At 39.0% G+C, this 26,921-nt stretch overlaps 1 protein-coding gene and 2 long non-coding RNA genes across 3 annotated transcripts in view; 1 reads left to right on the top strand and 2 right to left on the bottom strand.

The window, feature by feature from the left end:
• LOC309666973 overlaps positions 1-12,073 on the top strand; it is a 29,920-nt gene extending 17,847 nt beyond the window's left edge. Inside the window, exons 2-3 of the long non-coding RNA XR_014267437.1 lie at positions 1,064-10,562; positions 10,726-12,073. This is a non-coding gene — a long non-coding RNA (uncharacterized lncRNA). The remainder of the gene's footprint in view (positions 1-1,063; positions 10,563-10,725) is intronic.
• LOC309667022 overlaps positions 1-26,921 on the bottom strand; it is a 398,987-nt gene that overhangs the window by 252,126 nt on the left and 119,940 nt on the right. The gene's annotated exons all lie outside the window — the stretch shown is intronic.
• Positions 17,635-26,921, bottom strand: part of NOX3 (NADPH oxidase 3) — a 69,045-nt gene continuing 59,758 nt past the window's right edge. The window contains 1 exon segment of the mRNA XM_082475053.1: positions 17,635-26,594. Coding sequence (XP_082331179.1) covers positions 26,468-26,594 — 127 coding nt within the window. The 3' untranslated portion in view covers positions 17,635-26,467.

Below are 26,921 nucleotides of genomic sequence, written 5' to 3'. Positions count from 1 at the left end.
GCTGGGTGGAACTCTTCCCAAATCACCCCCACAACTGCCTGAGTGAGCTTGCTCATCCCCAAGTGAACTGAGCTCAATATCAATCATAAATAGATAAATACATACCACTGGTCTTAGAGAATTGCTAGTAACTGCCATTGGCATAGCACTCAAAATTTACAAAATTCTTTCTAGCTACACTATCTCATGAGTCTCTATAACAACTTTGTAAGGGACACATTATAATTACTATTCCCATTTTACTGATTAAAAAAAAACAGGCTCAGAAAGATAAAAAAAGAAAAAGAAAAAAAAAACAAATAAAAAAACAGGCAGAGAGGTTAAATAACTTGCTTCATGCCACACGGCTAGGAAGTAGCATAGAGACAACATAACCGACTGGTTCTAATTCTAGCAATTTTCCTCTTATACTTTCAGAACTTTCCACTTACATTCAAAATAAATATTTGATGATATGTCAGGGCAGAGATGGTGCAAATAATTCTTAGAAGTGAGAAATACAGGGATCTCATTCTTCCGAAGGTTAATACTTCTCCGTTGGAGACTCCTACAACTCTGTCCTTTTTTTGTCTCAGACACACACATTCTCTCTTTTACTTTTATCTCATGGGTGGAGTCCCCCTGTCTTCTGCCCTTAGACTGGTTCCTCTGAGTTTGCCCTCTGAGTGTGCAGAGAGAAGAACCATTTTGCTGTGGCTGCTCTGTTCTCCAACCGACCTGAGCGTTCACTTGTTTCTGACTGACTTCAGTTCACGAGTAGCTGAGAACCATGGATGGGAGAATCTTCTTCCTAGATCATCAGAGCTACCAGGAGTAATGTTCTACCATTGACAACTCTCCAAGAAAGCCAAAATCATGTCGAATTTATATCCTTAGGTGTTCCTTTCTTTTCTATTACACACATTATTTCTTCCCACGTCTGGTCTTATTGTTGTATTTGTGTCATAAATGACTATCATTAGAAAAGCTGGTTTAGCAAATGTTAACATCAACTACATTGATAATATCATTTATAGGGGCTTCCCTGGTGGTGCAGTGGTTAAGAATCTGCCTGCCAATGCAGGGGACACGTGTTCGGGCCCTGGTCCGGGAAGATCCCACATGCCGTGGAGCAACTAAGCCCGCGAGCCACAACCACTGAGCCCATGCACCTAGAGCCCGAGCTCCGCAACAAGAGAAGCAACAGCAATGAGAAGCCTGTGCACCGTAACGAAGAGCAGCCCCCTCTCGCCGCAGCTAGAGAAAGCCCGCACACAGCAACAAAGACCCAGTGCAGCCAAAAATAAATAAATAAATAAATTTTCAAAAATATCATTTATACTCTGTTATTGAAAAAGTGTTTTAGATTTGTGTGACATCAAGTTTTACAATTACTAAGACATATACATTACAGCCTACCCTGCAGGAAAATACTCCATTATAATATATTGATAATAATATATTAGTATATATGTTATATAAATGTCTGTCGTACCAAAAAGATATCCAGTTTATATTCAGAGAAGCTTATTATTCTAACGTAAAACACATTTACCTCTTTTTTACTATGGTATGTTTGATGCCGAGATTAGAAGGGGAAAGACTAAAAGGAAAATAAAAAATGCTTTTCTTTTTTGATGATGAGTATTTTGGTAGTTTAGTACATTGTTCTATAATTTATTCTGTGGGTGGTAGTATATATCCTGCAATGGAAAACCCCAGAACTATCTACCTGCCTCTGAGGATTAACAAAGTTGGGTACTGTTCTAGGGGAAGAGATCACGGGGGTTGAATACAGGATCTGTGCAATTGCCCTTGATAAATGGGAGGAAAGAGACCTTAACAAACTCCTGACTTAAGTTGCCCAAGGTTTCTGCAGAAGCTTGGCAGTGAGCGCAGCACGAAAGATGACTCTTAGAAGCACGGGCGCTTGGAATGGACAGGGGCAGGCTTGGGAAAATGAAAATAAAACACAGTTGGATGAAACACACTGAGTCTACCTACATAGTTCAGGAAATCCCAGGTTGCCCGGTGTCAACGTGCATTCAGAAGACGACCTTCGACTAAGTGGCACCATCCAATAAAAGGCGAAAGAAAGCTAGAAGAGTACAACTCAGCCAATCAGGCCAGATGAACACCCATCAGAAACTGAGTTTCTCATCTCTCTGCTTGTCTTCTCCAGCAGGCACTCTCTTTGAATGGGATTGGACATACCTGAGAAGAGCAAAAATTAAAACCCTTTAATGACAGAAACAAATGCTCGGTTGGTACTGAGTAACCAGTTTAACTTAAGACTCAGCTCTCAGCACTCCACTCCCCTGTACACTTCCTGTTTGTGCTCATCTGCTCCTTCACTGAAGTACTAATGACTTCAGAGAGAGTGTCTCCTGCCTTGGGTGCAGCTGGCACCAGACATGACTCCACGATAGATATTTCCCTTGGACGGTTTCCGGTCATCACAAACTCCACGTGACAAGCTCACTCTGCACAGTCCTGGCTGCACTTCCTTTCCTAGAAATATTTTCCTCTTCCTACTCACAGCGATATCACGCTCCCAGCCACAAACACTCACAGTATCTTTGAATCATCTTGTTCCTTCTCATATCCCGTCAATTTCCAAGTTTTGTCAAGTTTTCCTTAAACAGCTTTTTTTGCTTCCTTTTCTGTCCCTTTCTACTGTTAATCCCTGCTGGACCTGGATTACACTTCAATCTCTTAACGGTTCCCTCTACAACCTCACCCACTCCATTTTGCCTGACATACTAATGCCAGAACGTTATTCTTTAAACACTTAAAAAGATCACATTAAAAGACTTCGAGAGACTTTATTTTGCCAGTGGAATAATGATTGCATAAGACCACACAGTTCATTAGGGACAGAGTTATGACTAGAGCCCAGGATTTTTTAACCTCAGTTCCAATACTTTTTTTTTTTTTTTTTTACTAAAGTATATTCACTGTGTCCTAAGAATTCCAGCATAGGAATGCATTATCTGTCCTAGTTTCTCCCCGGCTGCTTTAGTTTCTTTGTACTTTGTTTTAATCTATAAGCTGTCTCAGTTCTTTTTGGAAGTAGGAGGGATCTTAAAACTTAAGTAAATCAAAACAAATATTGGTCAAAATAAAAATCCTGTATAAATAGATAAAACTACATCAAACATGTAGAACCCTTTCTTTTTTTTTAAACTCATTTGCAGTTTTTTTGTTTGTTTGTTTTTTAAATTAATTAATTAATTAATTAATTTATGTCTGTGTTGGGTCTTCGTTTCTGTGCGAGGGCTTTCTCCAGTTGCGGCGAGCGGGGGCCACTCTTCATCGCGGTGCGCGGGCCTCTATCGCGGCCTCTCCTGCTGCAGAGCACAGGCTCCAGACGCGCAGGCTCACTAGTTGTGGCTCATGGGACTAGTTGCTCCGCGGCATGTGGGATCTTCCCAGACGAGGGCTCGAACCTGTGTCCCCTGCATTAGCAGGCAGATTCTCAACCACTGTGCCACCAGGGAAGCCCTAGAACCCTTTTTTTTTTCAGAGACAAACTATACTGAAAGAATTTGGTTTCACATGCTATTAGCCACCCATGATGATTTCTGATCCGGGATTCTCTCTTCAGTGACACCTGCTTCCAGGGAGAGTATCTGTTCTGACTGCACAGGCCGAGCTAGCTCTTGGTACTGAGCTCTGACTCTTGTCCTACTGGGTTTCAAGAATACCTGGATAGCTCAATATCTCAATATTGTAGAAGAATGGAATTCCATCCATCCAGGGAAGGTTGGCTAAAAATCCCATTTTAACAGAATCTAAATTTGGGTTGGAAGCTTCTAACAAAGCTATTTATAAAGCCTTCACTTGGCCTTAAGAGGCCTCCTGCAAGAGGCCTGTAGCAGAGGGATGGGCAAACAAAAGCAGAGAACAGCAGGGATGGTAGCTCCATAGCTGTAACCTCGCAGATACTGGGGGAAGATGCTCTCCCTAAATCCTAAAGTGGGGCTACGCTGGGCTCAGTCTTCTGAGGGCCAAAGACCTTCTATAGCCCATTTTGGGCAGTGAAATTGTTTCTTATGCCACCCAGTTATAACAAATGAGAAACTGATTCAACATGCAAAGCCCTTATTTGGCAATTTTCATCTTCAATGCACTTTCCAAATGTTAACTAATTAATCTGCTTGACAGTGTTCTATTTAACAGTGGTACCTGTTTTATGTTCATAAGTTCTTTGATATTTCATTTCTAGGTCTTTTTTTCCTGTCTTCTTCGAAGGCCAAAATAATGAGGTTCTTTGCTGATGTGGTGCCTGTTCTCTTCCACAATCTAGATGCCCTGCTGGTGGTAGATGATCAAGTGAGAAAAGGAGATGAGGATATGGGAAAGGGAGAAGGAGGGAAAGAGCCTCACCCTTGTGAATGTCAGAAATGCCACCCAGCGAAAGACCCTGCATTCAGGCAGCGCTACCTCTGATGGCGCCAACAAGATCCCACTAGCTCCTGAGTGATCAACAAGTATTTAGTGAGTGCTTACTACGTGCCAGGCCCCTGTTCTAAGCACTAGGCATAGAGGAGCAAACAAAAGAGACCTCAGTCTTTGCCCTCATGGAGCACCAATATCAGAAACTCAGAGATCTACCTAAAACATCTCCCTCAAACAGTCTCATAAGTGTACGTCTTCTTCTTCCACAGCCTTTCTCAGGGAAATGAGTTCCTCACATTTATTTTTCATGGGGTAAACACAACTTGATTTATTCTAAAACTTTCTCTTGCAAGCCTCAAGATCTGCTCCCAGGAATTAGTGACTGAATCCATACCCTTACCATCTAGACCACTAGTTCTTGAGATTTTGGGGTTATGACCACTGTTAAGAATCTGATGGTAACTAGGCATCTGATCAACAGAAGAAATATATATGTATCATAAATATATACAATTTTTATTTATATGTATTTATATACAGATATATGTAAATACATATGTATAGAAGAATGTGCATGCCATTCTAAAGTCCATGCACCCCAGGTTGAGAAGCGTCACCTAATCTAGAAATATCACTATTTTAAAGACTTCATTTCATTTAGATTTCAGCTATCACAATTAGACTTTGGAGACTGGAGAATACCAATTACAATCACCGACTCTCATAGGCAAGTGTCTTCACTTCTTTGACCTTTTTGAGCATTTGAAAAAATTGAGGTATGGTTGATTTATAGTACTATATTAGTTTCAGGTGTACAACATAGTGATTCAAAATTTTTACAGATTATACTTCATTTATAGTTATTATAAAATAGTGGCTATATTCCTGTGCTGTACATCATTTTAGCTTATTTATTTTATTCTTCATAGAATATACCTCTTAATTCCCTACCCCTATCTTGCTTTGATCATTTCTTTGAATTATTTTGGCCCTTCTTAAGGCAGGACTGAAAATGCACAGAGCACTCTAGCTGTGGATATACAGTTCTTTTCGAGAGTATAATATTGGTTTCTGCATGATTTTTAATCTTTATTTATTATTTATTTTTGGCTGTGTTGGGTCTTCGTTTCTGTGCGAGGGCTTCCTCTAGTTGCGGCAAGTGGGGGCCACTCTTCATCGCGGTGCGCAGGCCTCTCACTATCGCGGCCTCTCTTGTTGCGGAGCACAGGCTCCAGAAGCGCAGGCTCAGTAGTTGTGGCTCACGGGCCTAGTTGCTCCGCGGCATGTGGGATCCTCCCAGACCAGGGCTCGAACCCGTGTTCCTTGCATTAGCAGGCAGATTCCCAACCACTGCACCACCAGGGAAGCCTTTCAGTTGAATCAGTACATTGTCTTTAAGGTACAGTCTGTAATGATGGCATGCTCCATGTTCTAGATGGTGACTAAAACCTTGGAATACATCATTTTTCTAGGATAATTGGTCTTACACTTCCCTAAATGTATTCTCTTATACTTGCCTATAAGGAATTTCATCTGCCAGTTTTCTGCTCCCATATGCAGTCTTGTGAAAATTTCACAGCTTCCTCTGCATAAGTGGCATAATATTTCATTATTAAAAAGAACTTAGTGTCATGTGCAGACCTGAGGATTTTATTGTAAACAGTCTCTTGTTAAGATCTTAGCATCCATTTGTGAGTTGGCACAATTTAAAAAATATTTTTCCTTTCCCTTCTCTCCTTTTTGGGAGCCAGTGTCAGTTCTCTTCTAAGATAAAACAGTTAATTAAATTCTGTGTTTGGTCCCAAATAATATATGGCAAAATATCAACAGTGGATATCTCTGGTTAGCTAGATTATGGATGATTTTAATTGAATTCATTTTGCTTCTCTGTGTTTTCCACATTTTCTACAAAGAATAAATATTGCTTTTGTAATTAGAAATATCAAATATGCATAATTTTTCATGGACTCGTATCCCACCCAGGCCTACTGAGTATTTAAATGGAGGACATTTATTGCATGCTTCCATCAGAATATTAGGGAGGTGTAATATCCCTTTCAGAAGCTATCTTGCCTTACTCTGCAGATTATCTTCTTCTTAAATGTACAGGGAATCATACCCTTTGGTCCTTACTCGTGAATGCTCGTCACATTAGCAGCTCCATTAAATTGATCTGTCTACACAAGTTTCAGTGGATCCCAAATTTCACCCTTGAATGTCTTCTAAACTCTTGGGTAGAGCCCATTTATTTCCAGTGATTACTCAAGTTTGGGAAAGAAAATTGTGACAAAATGCATTATTGATTCAGCCAAGACATCTAGTTTATTTATTGCTATTTGATTTTGTATCTGTCACTGATCTGCTTCAAAAGTTAATTTAGGAGTGAGACTGTCACTAATGCTTTCCTTTATAAGATGACTCATTCTGCTATCTCCTTTTCAGACCTGCATGGACTTTTTATATTGTGATCATCACTCAGTTGGTCTCATTGATTCTCTTGCTATCTTTCTGGCTCCCCTGTTTCTAACAAGTATTTTAATACTGGGGCTGGTTCCTCAGATATGTGTCCTGATTCTTTTTTTAGCTTAAAATTTTTTTTATTTGCATCTTTTCTGCTATGTATGACATCACTGATATTTTTCTACTCAGGCACATTTATTTTTAATATGATGCCTGTAAAACAATACATTTCCTTTTTAAACTTCACTTAGATTGCAGGTTATACAGAAATAAGCTGTAGGCTGGATTTGGCCTACAGGCGGTTATCTGCCAAACTCTGATCTAGATATTTAAGTATGGCGCTTTCTACTCCCAGTGATTCTATCACATTTCCTTTGCTCATAAAGTTCTGCAACTTGTTTTTGTTTAAGAGGCCCTAAAATACAAAGCCATATCCCCTCCCGTGTGCTTACACCATATTCTTCCTATACGGAGTTTTTGTTTGGCAGCAAGAGGTTATCTGGTTCCTTACTTGCTAATTATATCACAGCCCTCATTTGTTACCATGTATTCCCATCTGGCCATTTGGTCTGGTAAGTCTTTAATGTCTATTTGAAGCAGTTATGCACACTGAACTGGTCTTTCACCACTTCTCCCATCTATTAGTTCTTAGGTTGCAGCATCCTTATTTTAATATCCTTATTTTTCTGAGATATGTTCTGCACTTCCTCCTTGATTGCTTTATTTGAATCTTGGATAACTCAGATATTATGTTTCTAGCCATTTTTCTCCCCATTTCTTAATCTTAAACTTTCTGAAATTTGAAAAGTAACCTTAACAGTCTGGTGCTATTTTACCTCAGATGATAGCCTTTTTTTTTTTTTTTTCTTTTCTGTATGGACTCTAATTTTCCAAAAGATATCCTGGTTCTTGGTGAATCTATAAATCTCTTCCTTTTACCATTAGCTTCTCTATATATTCAGACTCTGGAAATCTGCTCTCTTGAAAATTTATCATAGAATCTACCTTACTTCAGGAGGTTGGACTGAAGCTGTTTGCCTTGTAACTTAAATTTGACCCAGGCATGATTCAAATTAAGTCCCTATAATTGTTAATTGTTTATTGTCCCCAGGGATTGCAGCTTGTTTTACGAAGGGCACCATAGGTGTTATGATGGGCATTTCAGTACATGGATCATGGCCAACACAGTCTATTTTTGAGCCAGTTGTCTAATCAACTAATGAAACTAGCTCCTATCCAAAACTAGCATCCTTCATCTTGGAAAAGTTTGGTCAGGCAAGAGGACTCTGGAAATGTCTTAGGAGTTGGATTCTAACTAAAGACCAATTTCTTTCCTCACTATTTAGGTATTTTTATTTGGTGTGAGGAAAATAGCTTGAAATAAGATTCAAGAGATGGGAATTTTTTTCTAGTTACATGAACTTAACTGAGTTAAACTAGTCTGGACTGAAGTTTCCTCTACTAAAAAATGAAGAATTTGTTGTAGTTGGCTTCCAATTCTGTCTCCAACATTCTGAGGTTCTGTAACAAACTGTATATTAGGAATAATGATGTGCCCAAGTGGTATATAAGAAGTGACATATAGAGATGCGATTTTCAGGACCATGACACTTTCATATGAAGTAAAGTCAAGTTTTAATTGCTTAATTCTTTAATGGAAGATTTTTTTCAGTGATTATGAAAATGACTATGTCTGTCAGGACTTCAGCTCTGAACTCTGAAACTTGAACTTTGAAAATTACTGCCTTGACTAAGAATATGAAGAATCTGAGGCACAGAAAGGCAGACTCTTCCCAAAATGAGAAACAATTAATTCTTCTGGGACCCAGAATTAATCACAAAGTTTTATATACAGTAATATCAGTTTGAAAAATACATTATTATTAGTTCCTGAACACTATTTCTAATTATGGTTTCATGATATTCAGTGTGTGCTATTTCAGGGCCAAAGGTCAAATTGGTTTTGACTTCTTATTCCCAGAATCACTTTTCATAAGAGAAACAACTATCTAAGACAAAAGATCTCTCTTCCCTCTCGGTCCTCAGACCTGGGTTTTTGTTTTTTAATATAAAGCAAGGTGTTTAAGTAGAAGAAATAACACTTGAATTAAGTGAGATTCCATTCAGCTTTTGGATTTGGTATCTTCTGTTGGTAGAAATGAGATGATTAAGAAATATGATTTAGCTTATTTTAATATTAAACAATAAAAGTAGAGAATATAGAATATTTTCTTAATATGTCTTATACACTGGACACATTTTGCTGGTACAGGGCACCCTCTGACGCATGTGACACCTTGCTGTACTCCAGCGGAGCTACTGAAAATGCATAGTGGCTCTTCCTTCAGTTGAGACTTCTTTGTCTGTGATGTTGCCTGTTGACATTCATCTATTGCTGATGGCTTTGTCTCCAGACTCCTGACTGCTTATTTTTACTCTCTGAGTCTGGCTTTGGTCCCTTTTTTTGGTGTCTGCTGCCCATGACCCAGGCTGATACCACATTGAGGAGGCTTCCAGAGATTGCTACAGACAAATTGGAGAGTGTTTTGATCTTACAAATTTAACTTTGAACAAAGAAAACAGGCTATGGCACAGAGGCTTGATTTGACATGGTGATTGCTAAATGCAAAAGTCAAGTGGAAAGAGGTGGTCTTCTGAATGTAAAATTGCCTGGCTTATGTGTTGGTACAATTGCTGGGTGGGTTATTGGGCAAATACCCATGGCCAAGTGTACATAAGTCATGGGCAGAACATAGGAAAGAAGCCACTTAAAAATAATTGTCTTTAGTCACAAAAAGACAAATACTGTATGATTCCACCTATAGGAGGTGCCGAGAATAGTCAAATTCATAAAGACAGAAAGTAGAATGGTGGTTGCCAGGGGTTGGGGGGATGGGAGGGAATGAGAAGTAATATACTTGGTACAGAGGTTTCAGTTTTGTAAGACGAAAGAGTTCTGGAGACGGATGGTGGTGACGGTTGCACAATTATGTGAATGTACTTAATAACCCTGATCTACCCTTAAAAAATAGCTAAGTTGATACATCTTATGTATATTTTACCACATTTTAAAATGTATTAAAAATCATTGTCTTTAGTTTATTTGGCTTACATGTAGGTGTTTTCTGCTCATATCAAAATCCATTGTATCAGTTGTTTTACCTTAAGAATTTGGTGACGTATCCTCCTAGGAAATATATCTCCTGATAGTTGATATTATTAGGCAAGGAAGAGCAAGTTGAGATGGTTACTGAAAGGGCATCCAGTATGTCATAGACATTTCAACTTCAAGGTTAACTTTAGTTGGACTTCCCTGGTGGCGCAGTGGTTAAGAATCCACCTGCCAATGCAGGGGACACGTGTTTCAGCCCTGGTCCGGGAAGATCCCACATGCCGCGGAGCAACTAAGCCGGTGCGCCACAGCTACTGAGCCTGTGCTCAACAGCCCGCGAGCCACAACAACTGAGCCCGTGTGCTACAACTACTGAAGCCGGCACGCCTAGAGCCCATGCTCCCCAACAAGAGAAGCCACCGCAATGAGAAGTCCGCGCACTGCAACGAAGAGTAGCCCCCGCTCGCTGCAACTAGAGAAAGCCCGCGCGCAGCAACGAAGACCCAATGCAGCCAAAAATAAATAAATTAAAAAAAAAAAAGATTAACTTTAGCATTTTCCTCAGACCATAGAAAGAGTAATTACTAAAGGACTTACTAATTCTATACTTGTAGCATATAGATCTTTGTTCTCTTCCTCTTTCTGATTTGAAACATCAGAATATCTAGGAGAACTAATAGCAATTTCATATTTCACCCAGCTTCACTCAGAATGTTCTCCAACTTGAAAATTTCTTATAATTCATATAAAACCCATTTGCCCAGCTCTTTAAGTTTGATAACTAGTAATCCCTAGTATATTGAGCTTAGTTAAAACACATAGAACAGAAATCCCAAATCAACTGTGTTTTCTTAATATTCAGGCATTCCCGGGCATATCTGCATGCCTTAGAGTGTAGAATGTGTATCTAGGATCTGGGAAAGAACTTACCTCAGTAGGAAAATTAGAAGCTCAAGTGTTTGGCCCAGGATGTTGGGTTTGAGAAAATGGACATATAACACTCCTTTTCTCTTCCATCTGCTTTGAAACTAAACAATAAAGTGGAATAAGGAGCTGGAGGAGAACATAGCGGGTTTTTTGGTGTTTTGTTGTTGCTTGTTTTTTTATAATACTGAAGAACATGGCTTTAGAGTGGCAACGTGGACTTCCATCTTGAATCTCAGAATTGGACAAACATCCAGCCAATCACAGGTGACACTGCAGGCTCCTGCTGTAGGCACAGAGCCTTTGCCAGCAAGCCTTGGCATGTGGAAAGCCTAACACATAATGTGTCCTGCACAGGCAGGGGCTGAACTTTCCATGCCTAAGTGCTTGCTCCTGAATTTGCCAGTAAGATAAAACAATCCTCCTTCTTGGAGAAGAGTGAGCGAGGAAGAGGAATATATCCAAATTCACTGGTGTCCCTTGATGGGGAAGATGAAGCCTGGGCCGGGACCCTTCCCTCTTCCAACCCTCACCGCCTCCAACACAGCTGGCCCATCAGTATCTTCACAGCTGTTGGCTGAATAGAGCCCAGGACCTACCATACAGACTCTTCTCTGGTCCAGTTTCCAGGGAACAGGACGCATTAAGAATGACCAAAATCTAAAACACAACAACAAAATGCGGGTTATTGAGAGCACAGGCCTCAGCAACACTGGCTTTTGCGCTTAGGCAGGGACTGGAGACAGTAGTCCACACTGACACCAGTGCCCTGGGCTTTGGGGGGCAGCGGCCTTCATGGTAATGTTGGCAGGCATCGGTAGCAGCACTGACAGCTGGAAATAATAAAAACAATAATCGTAGTAAAAGCCAATATTAATAAGCATTTACGGAGTGCCAGGAATTCTGTTGAACAATTCACATGCATCATATCATTCTTTAAAATTTTTTTTTACGAAAACTTACGTGCTAAAAAGTAGAAAGTCGGAATTAAAATTACCCATAAACCCATCTCTACATTTATTTTTTAAATTTATTTATTTATTTATTTGGTTGCGCTAGGTCTTAATTGCGGCTCCTTAGTTGCGGCACACAAGCTCCTTAGTTGTGGCATGTGGGATCCAGTTCCCTGACCAGGGATTGAACCCGGGCTCCCTGCATTGGGAGCGCAGGATCTTAACCACTGTGCCACCAGGGAAGTCCCCACGGTGCCACCAGGGAAGTCCCCATCATCTATATTTAATAGTTATTCATACTTTTCTGCACTGGTGTCTTTTTTATTTTGGTGGAAGTACTTTAAGTTACAGATATCACGACGTTACACTCTTAAGTATTTCAGTATGCACCTCCAAAATGTAAGGACATTTTCTACATAACCATAACATTATTATCATCCTTGACAATTCTCTAATATCTAAAACTCAGTGTATATTCAAATTTCCCCAATTCTTCTCCACAAATGTCTTTATAGCTCTTTTGTTTAAACCAGGATTAAATTGTCACATCTATTATGTCTCTTTAAATATCTCTTGATCTAGAAAAATCCTCCCTTTCATTTTTTTTTACAGTACAACATTGCTCTCTCTTTTTTTTTTTTTAAATCATGACTTTGGCTTGAAGAGAGCAGGTCTTTTATCTTTAAAATGTCCCTCCTTCTGTATTTGTCTGATTGTTTTCTGTGGTGTCATCTAACCTATTCCTCTATCCCCTGTATTGAAAAGCCCAATTAGATTTAGGTTGAACATTCTGGCAAGAATGCTTCACAGGCGTTGCTGTGTATTTCATTTTACATTACATTGGGAGGTACCTAATTTCTGGCTGTCGCACCATTAGTGACACTAAAATTTATCACTGGGTTAAAGTGGTAACAGTCTGATCTTCCTATGGTGGCATTTATCATCTGAGTCTCACAACCGTGGTTATTTTACACATTTCACTGGCATCTGGACTGTAGCATCGGACCCCAGATTCTATGTGCTTAACCCCTCTCCTCCTGTCTCCTGTCAGCAGTGTCTTTAACTCAGGTCCGAGGCATGGCTGACCTTTTGTAAGTAATACACGTCACCACAGTGAGCTGGTACAAGAAGGGAGGAAAAGGGCAGAGAACTCTTCTGAGTATTCCAGACCCATCTGATAGAAATTTATGAGAGCAAAATCAGAAAAAAAAGTTTGTGTAAACTGGTATCATAAGTTTAAAATGTTTGTTTACATTCTTACTCGTAAGTTATTTTGCCCTGGGAAAACATGCGTAGACAAAACCAAGTGTGTTAGTAATTAGTTTCCTTCCCCCTCATGGTATAGATGTGGGAGCAAGCAGGTTAGTAGCTGCTGCCAGAGAAAGGGTGCTGGGGCTGTGTGAGCGTGAGGAGGGCTCAGGAAAAGCATTTGCACAAGCAGTCCGTTCTCTTAATCACATCCTACCTTGGGCCATTTGTTCTCGTCTTGTACATGCTAAGTGTTGTTTCCCTATTTGATGGTAAGCCCTTTGAGGTCAGGCTTGGGCCTTCTGTCTTTCAGCAACAATGCTTATGTGGAAAGAAGCTGGCCTTTGGAGTCAGACCTAATTAGTCTTGAATACGGGTAATTGTATCCATGTGTTGTGTGACCAGGTGCAGATGGTTCAATCTTTGAGTTGAAGTTTCATCATCAGTAAGATGAGGTAATGATACACTTCACAGAGTTTGCTATAAAGATTCCTTCATTCATTTATTCAACAGATATTTACTGAGCATGTTCTATCTGCCAAGATCAGCTCTAGGTAGAGGGGATACAGTGTTGATTATAAGACAAGGCCCCTGCTCTTGTTGAAATTCCATGAATCAGATGTGATAACAGGTGAAACCTTTAGCATCATTCCATGGTTCTAGCACAGGGGGAAGCTCGGAGCTGATTGTTTTCTTTGCCCTCCTCTGAGCCTTACTTCACGTCCAGCACTAGCATTAGTCCACACCGTGCGGGGGAGGGGGGAGGGCGTGGCTGGGGGGCATCAATTACAACTTGAATTGACAAGGAAAACATCTAGAGACTCCTTTATGCTGCGGAGAGTGGGATGTGAAGACAAAGTCTTCCACTATCTCTCAGTTCTGTGGTCTGGAGTGTAGCTTTGACATGGAGAAAGTCTTAGAAATAAGGAAAAAGAGACTTCCTAATTGAGTGTGTTAGGATAGAAAGGTAAAAACATATATCATCTATGTAAATAAAATGTTAATATATAGGTGTATATGTATAGATATATACACATACTCACAGACATTCTGGAGAGAGTGGCTAAATTCCTAGAATATTCCCTTTAGAATTTGGATCGTTTCCGTAATTCATTTGAAATCCACCCCCCGCCCCGCCATTCTAATTATCTCTCTATCTGTATTTGTTTTGCCTGCTCAATTGGACTGTAAGCTCCTTGCAGACAGTACTGCTGCCTTACACATTATTTTGCCCAACTCATCAGCTGTGGGTATAATTCATGCTCAAGGAGCACTTACGCCCAAGTCACGATACAGGATTAACTATTCTGGGGATGCCAGGGTCTGGTCAGCATTTCACTGTTTCCAGTGGACATGTGACTTTCATGTAAGCCTGCACAGTTCTTTGAGACTCTGCATGTTGGCCACTGTTACTATTCCACACCTCCAAGCATTTTCTGCTAAAGAAGCTAACTGAGCAAACCCATGGAGCTATTTTTCATTTCCTTTGACGGAGCACAGTGCTTTCGTCTATAAACACAATAACAGTCATCACATGTGCACTTACATTAGTGTAGCGGCCGTGTACTCTGCAACACTCCCGTCCAGGCAAGGAGCCCACTTGTTCTGTTTTCCATTCTGATCTGAATTATGTTCATAATAAAAGAGTTTTCAATCAAGGTAAATACAATTTCATCCCAGCGTAACATCTACATTCCTGCTCTCTCTGTCTCTCTTTTTTTCCCCCTTTTTTCCTTTTATTCTAGGTCACTCACCCTGCTATGCAGGAGATTCTCCTCTGGTAGGGATAAAACCTGGCTCCTCAATGAACCATAACAACGGCTCTAAATGCATCTCCTATAACATACCTCTGTGACTTGCAAAAGTGGGAATAAATCAAAGCCGGGAAGAGATGCCACGTTAAGCCAGAAGCTAAATGTTACATCATGTAGCACGAGGCTGGGGGAAGAGAGAACCTGCTTTTTCCTGGCAGCACAGTATCTTTGTGCTTGTTACCTCTGCCACAGCCCCATTAAAACAATCTTTCCGAATCTGTGGGACATTGTCACCTCTTTCTTCCCTGTCACAGCAGCTGGTATTGGAGGCTGCAGACATTGCTCATTCCTTTCAAGGTTCTTAACACCCGCGCGAAAAGGAAAATGAAGCTTAATTTGTTAAAAAAGAAAAAAAAAAGTGTCAGCTTACCCTCAGGCTCAGTGCAGGCACCAGGGGAAAAAAAAGCAAAGATAAATGCCTCGAGGTGAATTGGCACCAACTCTAATTCTCCACTCACTCTGCTGCTCTCCTGTATGTATCCCATTAATCATGCTGCATGGAGAGACATTTCCAAAACTTAAGCAATTTTCAAACCAAGATGCACCATTTAAAAAAATACAATAACACGACTTTATTTTGTAACTCTTTCTTTGTACCAGCAGTGGATCTGAACAATGTGCTGCAGATGTTAGTACAAATAATTAATACCTGGGTGGGGACAGGAGGGAGAGGGGGGAGGAGATTGACAAGCGTAAGAAGAAGAGGGACAGGCACTGCCCTCCCCTTTCTCTTCCTGTGACTCTCCCCAGGCCACAGGAGCCAGGCTGGGTCTTGCCAGTCACCGCAAGGCTGAGCTCTGCCCTGGTTCCTGGACCAATTCAGACAACAGATGGGCAGAATTTAAACAGCTCCATCGCTTCAGCCCATGGAATTGAATATTCCAGCTTCCCAGACCCCAGAGCCCTGTGATGTTCCTGGGCTCCTGTGTGCTCCACTGCTGAGAACTGAGCTCTCTTTTGGTTCTCGCTACCCTGCCATCCTCAGTCAAGTCCAGGCACCTCTGCCTCTGATACCCAGTCCTGCAGCCGGTACTCTGATTCCTGGGTGTGAAGCTTCCTGTTGATGACACTTGCCATCCTCAATCCAATGTGCTACCCATCTGGGATTTCTACTACCCTGGTCTACTTTCCTTCCTGGGACATGCCTATCTCTTGGAAGTCTTAATGTCCACCATTGCCCAACCCACAGCCCTTCTTTGGGCACTACATTTTGTCTTCCTGCCCAGCTGCTCTTGCACATAGGCTGGGTCTGTCTCTCGGCCCCCAAACTGCTGTAGTTTGGGGGGTTTGTGCCAGATCCCTTCTCATATTGTCTTTCCATATTGTGTTTTTACCATATTCTGACACTCCAGGGTTTGAAGAAAGTAAATGAATAGAAGCAGAGTGGAGGGTCCTAGAACTCAATACTGTGTGATGGTGGCCAAGACAGGGAGTGTTAGAAAAGGACATCTTTGTGGACTGGAGGATCTTGGTGTGTTGTCCTAAAAATCCAAATCCCACAGTGACTGGGCAAGTGATCATGTGGGTTGGGAGATGGCAGTGGTGGGAGAGGCTAAGACAGCCTGGGTCTCTTTCATCACAGACTTCTGGAAGATTTCTAGACATCTGTTGTTGAGAGACAAGCCAGGCTTCCTTGACACAGACACAATGATGAACTGAACATGCTTGCCTGGGTTCCAGAAAACCAAGTGTTTTCAAACCCTTATCTTTACTATATGGGATAAGTGCATAAACCCTCAAGAAGGATGAACTTGGCAACCTCCATCCACTGAGGACAATCCATATGTCCCTTGATAACTTGAGGAGTCATCCCTTGCCTAGCAGAGCAAAAAGCTACCAAGAGTGTCTTAATATTATGAAATATATCAGGTGCATATAAAATTACAGCTTAAGTAATACATATTAAAAAATCCAACTTAAGAAATAAATATTACTGAGACTATTGAGGTCCTTCGTCTTTTTCCTCTTATCAGAAACAAACAGTGTTCTGAATTTGGGGTGCGTAATTTAATTTCTATGCATTTCTGTACACTTACATGCATGTGATTGTGTGTATGAGTAAGTAATATTGTTTCGCATGTTTTATAATCTTATTTGAGTAGTTCCACACTATATCTATTCTTCTACACCTTTTTTTTTTTTTCTCAATACGATCATGAGGCTTATTCATGTCCTTCTAATTCTGGCATCGGCAAATTATGGCCCATGGGCCAAATCTAGCTGGTGGTTTGTTTTTATACACCCCTTGAGCTCAGAATGGTTTTTACATCTGTAAAGGACTGAATCATAAATCAAAGCAGTAGACATGACAGAGGTGGACAAAGCCTAAAATATTTATTTTCTTGCCCTTTATGGGAAAATGTTTGATGATTCTTGTTCTTTAATTTCGTCTGGGTTATTCTTATTCCTGTGTTCTTCTAAATATTTTTTTTTTGCAATAAGCCTATCAAGATTCATAAAAAACCTTTTCAGAATTCTGATTGAAGTTACTTAGAATTTGTGGATTGTTTTGAGGAGAATTGACACATTGATAACATTGCACCTTTCTATCTGTATCCGTTAGCCATTGCTGCTGTAACAAATTACCCCAAATTTAGCACCTTGCAACAACATAATGCAAATTTATTATCTTACATATATATATTTAAATTAATTAAAATTTAAAAAATTGAAGTATGGTTGATTTACAATATTATATTAGTTTCAGGTGTACAACATAGTGATTCAATTTGTTTGTTTGTTTGTTTGTTTTTAGCTGTGCTGCAAGGCATGTGGGATTTTAATTCCCCAACTAGGTATCGAACCCACGCCCCCTGTGGTGGAAGCGCAGAGTCTTAACCACTGGACCTCTGGGGAAGTCCCAGTGATTCAATATTTTTATAGATTATACTCCATTTAAAGTTATTACAAAATAATGGATATATTTCCCTGTTCTATACAATATATCCTTGTTGCTTGTCTATTTTATATCAATACATAGCAGTTTGTATCTCTTAATTCCATAACCCTATCTTGCTATCTTAAATTTTTTTAGGCCAAACTCCAACATGAATCTCACTGGATTAAAATCAGGATGTTGGCAGGGCTGTGCTTCCTTCTGAAGGGTCATGGGGAGAATCTGTATCCTTGCCTCTCTCAGCTTCTAGCGGCTGCCTACATTCTTTGGCTTACAGCCCCTTTCACCTTCAAAGCTATCCATCACATCATTCCAACTTCTGTTTCTTGACTCTGACTTTTCTGCCTCCCTCTTCCATTTCTAAAGTCCCTTTTGATAACACTGGGCCCACCCAGATAATCTAGGATGATCTTCCCATCTCAAGGGGATCATCTCAAAGCAACCATCATTTCATCCAGAATTTTAACTCCCCTTTGCCAAAGAACCTCACAAGTTCTAGGGATTAGGATATGCGCGTCTTTGGGGCCTTATCCTACCTACCACAAGCCACCTAGTGAGTTTTTTCTTTTGGTTATTATATTTTTAAGTTCTAAAACTTGCATTGGGTTCTCTTTGTATCTTCTATGTCTTTGCCGAGACTATTTATTTTTGCATTTGTTTCACAGCGATTGCAGTTGCCTGTTGGAACCTTTGATGATAGCTGCTTTAAAATTCTTGTTAGATAATTCCAACATTTGTGTCATCTTAGTGTTGGCATCTGTTGATTTTCTTTTCTCATTTGAGTTGAGATTTTCCTAGTTCTTCGTATGACAAAAATTTTGGATTGTATCCTGCACATTTTGAGTATAATGTTATGACACTCTGGTTCTTATTTAGATCTTCTATTTTAGCTGGCAGTTAACAGGTTTGGGTTCAGAACACACATCCTGGCCCACTTTTGTGGTTTGTGGTTCCAATATCAATTTAGTTTTTAAAGCCTTTGCAATGCTATTCTGGTATGCTTCACTTGTGTGCAGCCCAGAGGCCAATCTGAAAACTGGATAATATTCCTCACCAGAGTACAAGTCTCAAATCATTTGCTGTTGATTCTGGTTGGTTTTACACACTGGCCTTTTGGGAATTTGCCCAGGACTTTATATGTAGATTTAAGAATCCTTTTCTTCAGCAATCTTAGTTCTGGGATACCCCCCTCCCTGCCCTCTCCCCAGGCCCTTCTTCTCAACCTTTTCTAGGTATCTGTTTAGTGTAGGGCAAGAATACTTGGCAGGTCCCCACCACACAGTCTCAAGGTGGTGGTGGGGCAGCAAAGGGGTAACACCTCTGTTCATGTTAGTGTGATGAGGATATGGTTGATAGAGTTTCATAATTTTCTTTGTAAAGTTTTCATGCATTTTGCCAGAATTATTTATTGGCACCATATATTGTTGATGCTGTTTCTATACACTCCAAACATTAAAAAAATAAATTTGAATTTTGAGTTAAGTTGGCTAGAGATTTGGAGGATGTGGCACAAGATTGTCACATAAAAAATGTAATGGTGATTGTCCTTTCCTTAGTTAGTGGATTATTTAATTGAATCAGTAAATCAAGACTGGATCGTTACTGAGCTGTTTTCTTTAAGATCAATCAGGAAGTTTTGTAATAAACTGAAGGTGTTTGGAATTGATAAAGAATTGTTAAAGCAGCTTTTCTTCTGTTCAGTCTGAGGGAGAGAATAGAAAAAGCAACTTAGATTCAGAATTCGTATGAAAATTGATAGGGAGAACAATTTAAGAATTCAAGAAAAGAAAAAAGAAAAAGAGGAGAGAAAAAAAATCCAGCATGATAATGGCTGATAGATGTATAAGAAAACACTTTAGATTATTTGGTAATAAGGTGACCTGTGTAGATGAAATGCACAACTAGGATGTCATCCACCTCTTAGTGAAGGGAAAGACTAGTTAACCTGAAGATCAGGCCTTTCTTTGTGCCTATATGTGGATCAGCTTTGCCTATAAGTATGGACAGATTGCCTGAAGTTGGACTACCGATAAGCACTAACCTGGAAGTTTCTATTGTACATATTTGAGGTCATGAAAGCACTACATATGCTTTCCTGAAATGTTTTTAGGAAAAGATGGAGAAATAAAATGATGAAACAGTGGTTTGGGATAGGGATTTGAGGGCATGATGAGAAAAAGAGAAGAATTAAAGATGATTCAGAAGTATTTAGCATTTTTAGCATAGGCATTTTGGTAGAGGACGGTGGCATTAACTGAAACTTAAAAACATGGAAGAGCAGGATTATGAGGAGAAAAATAAAGAGTTTGGTTTTGGATATGTAAAATTTGAGATGCTTGTTATACTTCCAATGGTGGAGCAGGCAGTTGGATATATCAGACTGGAATCCAAAGGAGAAGTCTATAATGGAGTTTTAAATTGGGAACTCATCAGCAAACAGTGTTCAAAGCCACGGCAATGTATGCGATCAGTCAAGGGTAGAGGGGAGACAGAAGAAGGCAAGAACTATGATCAAGTCCTAGGAGACTCCAACATTTTAAAGTTGGACAGAGGACCCTGAGAAGAAAACTAAGGGGCTACTATATCACCACAGTCAAATGAAGGGAGAAGTAGTCAACTGTTTCAGTTGCTGCTAACAATAAAAAAGAGCTGAATTTCACATTCTGCAGGTATGTCCCTTGAAAATAGTTATAGCTGTGGAGATAAACAATCCAATTGGAGTGCGTTAAGAGAGACCGTTGTGGACATTCAACCACGGAGAGTAGATTGATACTGCCACAGTCACACACACATTCACGCATAGACAAAATAAAGGGCAAATCTAATCTAATAAAATTTAAAAACTTGTGCACAAGACAAGGCACAGAGGATTCTGGAGCAGAAAGGAGACCAACAGTATGACTTGGCTTCTACCTCACCCTACTCCTCTGAAGCTTCACTCCTGAGTCACTAATACTCTTATTTCTGGAAAGAAGTGAAGAGAAAGGGTATTCTTATCTTTTTCCTCTTCCACTAGGAAGCTATGAATGGAGAGGGAAAGAAATCAATAGAGCTGACTTTCCCTGTTGGAAGAGACAGATCCAAGCTTCACACTTAACTCCCCCAAAATGGTCTGAAGCCTGGGAGTATCTCCCCATGGAAATACACTACACCCTCCCTCGCCCAGTTAGTTGGAGTAAACCAAGACACAAGACAGTCAGTATACTCTTAGAAGATAAAATGGAGCCCAGGAAATCTAAGATAGTCTGTACACCACCCAAGCTGAGCTTCCCTCCTCTCTTACACTCTGCTCCAACCCAGCTGCTGTTCTCTCAGATGACAGAAAAGTGGATAAAACATGAAATACTCAGGCTAAACCAAACTTTGGAGGAGAAAACATGATTCACACAAAAACCTGTAGGTGAATATAGTGTACATTCTGAACAGTGACTGCTAATTGATATGGGTTTTCTTTTGTACTGGTAAAACTGCTGTAAAATTGATTGTGGTGATGCTTGCCCAACTCTGTTAATATACAAAACAACTGAATAGTACACTTTAAGTGGGTTAATTTTATGGTTGTGAATTACACCTCAATAAAGGTGTTACAGTAGAGAGAGAGAGAGAGAGAGAAAGAGAGAGAGGGAGAGAAAGGTGGTTTTAGAGATGGCATGGAAAAAAAAAAACCCCAAGAAAGTATTCATAATATGGAAGAATCAATAAAATAACTGGACAGAGTAACTAACATGAACAAGGTAAAAAAAAAAATACAAGGAGCATAGCAACTTTGTAGACGTACTACAGGAAAAAAGAGAAAACAACCATAAGAATGAATTAACCAAGTCTAGTAGAAATGATAACTCAGGTAATTCCTCAATATTCCTTCATGTAATGGAGAACTTAATGAGCACATTAATTTAATAAGAAAGAGAAAAAAAGACAGAATTATAAAACAACAAAATGAGATCAACAGAGATACTGCAGGTCTAAAGTAGCAAAGGGCTCCGAACAGCTTCTTCACAGAACTAATTAAAAAATTGTAAACAGTAATATTTACTACTGAAAGCATATTCCAAGCCCATAATCTCTCCCTAAGCTGAACTTTCAAAATTTTAAAAATGAAGAATTTTAGAGGGTTTTTCTTGGTCACCTACTTGGCAGCATAACCTGTCCTGAACAGATATGAAGTTACTTAAAATCTTTATTTATCCCACTTAATTTGAATATTCATATTTATACTTTTCATTGAAAATCATTAAAGCTTTTGAGTGCTGGGTGCTGCCCCTGATTCTACTGGGAGTTTATGCAATATATGAAATATACATTTATTTTCTACAATACAAAATAATTTTGAATTCCAAAACATATATGGCTCTAAGCATTTCAGAAAGAGATTGTGGACCAGTAAGAAGATAGGAGAAGCCACAAGTAAATTAAAGAGACAATGAGATTAATTAGAAAAATTCATATACAAGAAAAAGGATCCAGTATAGGGATAACTGAAGTCTCTGAAATAAGAAGACAAAGGAAATAGAAGTGTATTCAAAGACCTAATGCAAGAAAATTCTCCTGAAATGAAGAAAAAATATTCAGAAAAGCACACTGTAATACAGGAAAAATCAGTATGAAGTATTCAATACCAAAAAGTTATGAACTTCAAAGATAAAGAAGAATTATTTAGACATCTAGGCAAAAAAGGGAATTTATTTTCAAAGGGAAAAGAATGTAATTGGCCTCATACTTCACCATAGCAATATTAGATGACAGAAAACACCACAGTAATACTGCAAACTTCTGAGGGGAAAAGAATATGGTCTAAGAGCACTAGATGCAACCAACTGTCAGTTGAGTGAAAAAGCAACAGACTGACATTCTCAAATATGAACTAAGTCAGGGAATATAACACTCATGAGTCCTTCTTGAAACATACTGCTTGACAATTAATTCAACAAATGAGTCATTTAGGCTGAATAAAAACTCAAGAATAGAGAAATTATATTACAAGGAATGGTGGTGAGCAGGGAATCCATTTCAGGTTATCCCTTTTAAAGTTATTTATAGAACTTAATAAAAGGCTACATTTAGTCAATATTTCTTGGCTCCTCCTGAACAATTCTATATGGACCTTAGAATCCCTCAATTCTAGTGTCATTTTCCCATTTTCCATATTATCGTCATCCAGTATTTTAGTTTTGCTTTTTAAAAGCATTCCTTCTGAAATAATCATTTCTTTCTTTTACAGCCAATGCTTAGAGATTTTGACAAAATATTTCTCACTGTCTTTGCTCATCACTGCTTTTTGTATCTCACTAACTGAACTTCCTCCTTCCTTAAATCTATCCTTTTGTAGTTGTTTCAGTGAGGGAGATAAATTACAGGATTTTCTTTTGTTTGAAAATATCTGTATTATGACTTCACTATTTTTTTTAAATTAATTAATTTATTTTTGGCTGCGTTGGGTCTTCGTTGCTGCACGCGGGCTTTCTCTAGTTGCGGCGAGCAGGGGCTGCTCTTCGTTGCGGTGCGTGGGCTTCTCATTGCGGTGGCTTCTCTTGTTGTGGAGCATGGGCTCTAAGCACACGGGCTTCAGTAGTTGTGGCTCACGGGCTCTAGAGCACAGGCTCAATAGTTGTGGCGCATGGGCTTAGTTGCTCCACAGCATGTGGGATCTTCCCGGACCAGGGCTCAAACCTGTGTCCCCTGCATTAGCAGGCGGATTCTTAACCACTGCGCCACCAGGGAAGCCCTTGCCTTCACTTTTGACCAGTAAATTCACTAAACACAAAATTCTCAATAGTGTTCCTTCAGCACTTTGAAGATATTACTTCCGTATCATCTGGTCTCTACTGATGCTTCTGAAAGGCAGCTGTCCAATTTATTGTTGTTTATTTGTAAGTAACAGCATTTTCTCTCTGGTTACTTTACAGTCTTCTGTTTTACAGTGATGCTCTGGATGTTGAATTTCCTTTTCCTTTCTCTTCCTTCTCGTCCCTTCCTTTCTGTTCTGTTCTTTTCTTCTTTCTCTCCTCTCCTCTTCTCTTCCCTTTGCTTGCTCTTTTCTTTCTCACATGTTTTTGCTTCTCTGTTGCTTATATATTTTCCTAGGTAAACTTTAGCATATCTACCATTTCAAAAAGTTTTAAAGAGAATTTAAATTTCGATTGTAATTTTATTTAACCTATTAATTAATTTGGAACAAATCAATATTTTTGGTATGTTTAATATTCCTATTTAGGAACATGCTATTTCTAACCATTTAAAAATCTCTCTGTAAATGTTTGCTCATTATCAAGTCATCTTGCATAATTCTTGTTAAATAAATTTATGTTTGCTACATTTTTGTTTCTATTTTGAATATAGTATTTCCTTTTTAAAAAAATCCACATTTCCTATTTGATTATTGCTGCATTAAAGAAATCTACTGACTTTTTTGGTAATTTTTCTATCTAGATAGGTCAGATTCTACATAGTATATAGAGAAGTAACCTAAAGCTCAAAACTAAAAAGGGATGCAAACAGCAAAGATTTTTTAAAATGCAGCAAAATCTTTTTTAAAAAGTTTATTTTTTGAACAGTTTTAGGTTTATAACAAAATTAAGAGAAATGTACAGAGATTGAAATCTATTTTTAATGACAAGTATACTTATTAGACAAAATTAGTTGACCAGAGAGTGCATTTTATTTACAAATAGACAGGGAAAGAAAAGTAATAACTGAATATGATCATGAGAAAATCTTTTGATATATTTAATTTTCCTGATAAAGATTTAGATATATACATTTGACTGCAGAAATTCCTAGTTGTAAAGCCTGAATCAAGTTTAAATGGAGAAATAAATAGACAGAAAGATTGGGTATATTAAAATTAGTGGAGTTTGAATAATATTCACCAAGGAATACTTAAAGCTACTAATAAATTCCAATGCAAAATTAGTAGAAATAATTTTTGAGACATCAGGGAATATACCCAACTTTTTCCTAGAATATAGTTAAGTATATACCCTAGAAATTATAGAATCAACATTAATATCTGAGGGTAAAGTAAAAGAAATGATCAATTTATAATTTAGAAATACCTGAAAGAACTTAAGTGGTTGCCTGACTTTGTAAAAACAAATCATGTCACACCAATTTAATTCTGTTCTATGGCAAAATGGCAGTCTACAAAGATAAGAAGCATTTGTAAAACACAGTCTATTTTAATTTCAATAAATGCTTTTGTTTCATTGTATATGACATGTTATTTTTAAGCTAAGAAAGTATAGGGTGATGTGCCATTCTCAATGGCTAGTTATTATTAACATATTCCCAAGTGGGTGCTCACATTAACAGGCAGTTACAAGAATTCATGATGGAGTTCTTTGGATTTGATAACTTGAATCCAAACAAAAGAATCTAAGCTTGAACATCTAAACAAAAGGTTTGAGATATCACTAATTAAATCTATAGATATTCCTGAGCTAAATACCAGTATTAGTCACTGGTGCTAGATGTGAAAACAATCTCAAAATATTAGAAAGAAAAGTTCTAAAAAAATAATTGATAATAGTAGAGAAAACTATACCCTATGAGGATTATTTTGTGAACACTTTGGGGGTAAAACAGCTGCATGGCATGGAAAGACTGGCTCAGTGTGAGTATAAAAAAAAAAAAATCCCAGTATGTGTGTGGGGCAGAAGTTGAGTTGGGGTATAAATGTCAAGATGATCATAGATCAAAATGTGATAGTAATGAAAAGATTTGTTAAAAGAGAGTGAGAAAGAATGTGGAATCAAGGAAAGAAAGAGAGGCAAACAGAATTTAGTCGCATTGAAAAGCATATGTCACACAAGCTCTAAAAAAAAAATCACACTTCTAGCCACTACTAGTCATGCTTCGATTAGAACATTATGTCTCATTTTAGTCAACACATTTTAAAAGGATGTGAAGAAATGAAAATGGATTTGAAGAAGGGCCACAAGAATGATTGAAGTGCTAGGGTATATATCCTAGGCTGAAAAGTTAAGAGCTCAGTATTGTTTGGACTAGAAAAGGGATAGGTAAAGGATGATTTTATTATCATTTTCAAGTATAGAAAGGATTTTTGTGAAAGATAACCTCCATTGGTGATTTCTCAGATCTATAGAGGATGAAAAAAAGCACAAAGGAGCTTAAGTTTAAAGCAGAAAAGATCAGGTTTGGATACAAGGCAGATGTCTCTGCCATCAGGGAGATGAAATTTGAAATGACTTCTAAAGGAGGCTTCGAGCCAAGCAGCCATGCTGGTCTCCACTTGGACATATTGTTAAGCACGAAAACAAGCTTGGGAAAGATGACCTATATCAGGGCTCAGCAAACTACCTCCTACAGGCCAAATCTGGCCCACCGTTTTTTGGACAGCCCATGAACCAAGAATGACTTTTACATTTTTAAATTGTTGAAAACGAATCAAAAGAAGATTTCATGACAGAAGAAAATACTGTGAAATTTGATTTCGGTGTCCATAAATAAAATTTTGCTGGAACACAGCCATGCCCATTTGTTGAGGTCCTGGGGCTACTTTGGTGCTTGTAATGGCAGAGTTGAGTAGTTGCCACTGAGACCATATGGTCCACGGAATCTGAAATAATTATTACTTGGCCCTTTATGGGAAAAGTTTCCCGACTCTTGACCTATATGATTGTAGCCACTCACACAACATGTGGATTTTTTCCTCCAAAGTCTAGAAGCTTTCTCTGTTATAATGAAAATGAACGCCCCTGGGGTCAGCTGATGAATATAAGCGGCACATTCTTTGAATTATCTTTGAGAGAGCTTTGGGTCCACAGAAGAACACTCCAATGTTACTGCTGCAATAGAGGTAAGACAAGGGGAGAACGTGTTACACAGGGCAAGGCCAGCCAGGAGCCGAGACAGAATGATACAGTCAGTGAGTAGCTGCGGTTGTGACTTTATGTATTTGTTTTTCTCCACCCACTTCCTTTGTTCTTAGACTTTTTTCTCCTCCTTTCAGTACCACGTTCTCCCACAGGTTCCCAGAGTCCTGTAATGCCCTGCATCACACAGGTAGGTGAGACCAAGAAGACTGAGGCTGGCAGGGGCCATGAGGGCAGGCGAGGGCGTTTCAATATAGAGGTGATATCGCCTGGAGTTTTGGTCCACCTCTTGGATTGGTG

Source organism: Balaenoptera physalus, assembly GCF_965194825.1.
Source record: "Balaenoptera physalus genome assembly, chromosome: 9".
Taxonomy (NCBI): domain Eukaryota; kingdom Metazoa; phylum Chordata; class Mammalia; order Artiodactyla; family Balaenopteridae; genus Balaenoptera; species Balaenoptera physalus.
The sequence above is the reverse complement of the archived record's forward strand: the minus strand, read 5'-3'. Positions and strand labels throughout refer to the sequence as shown.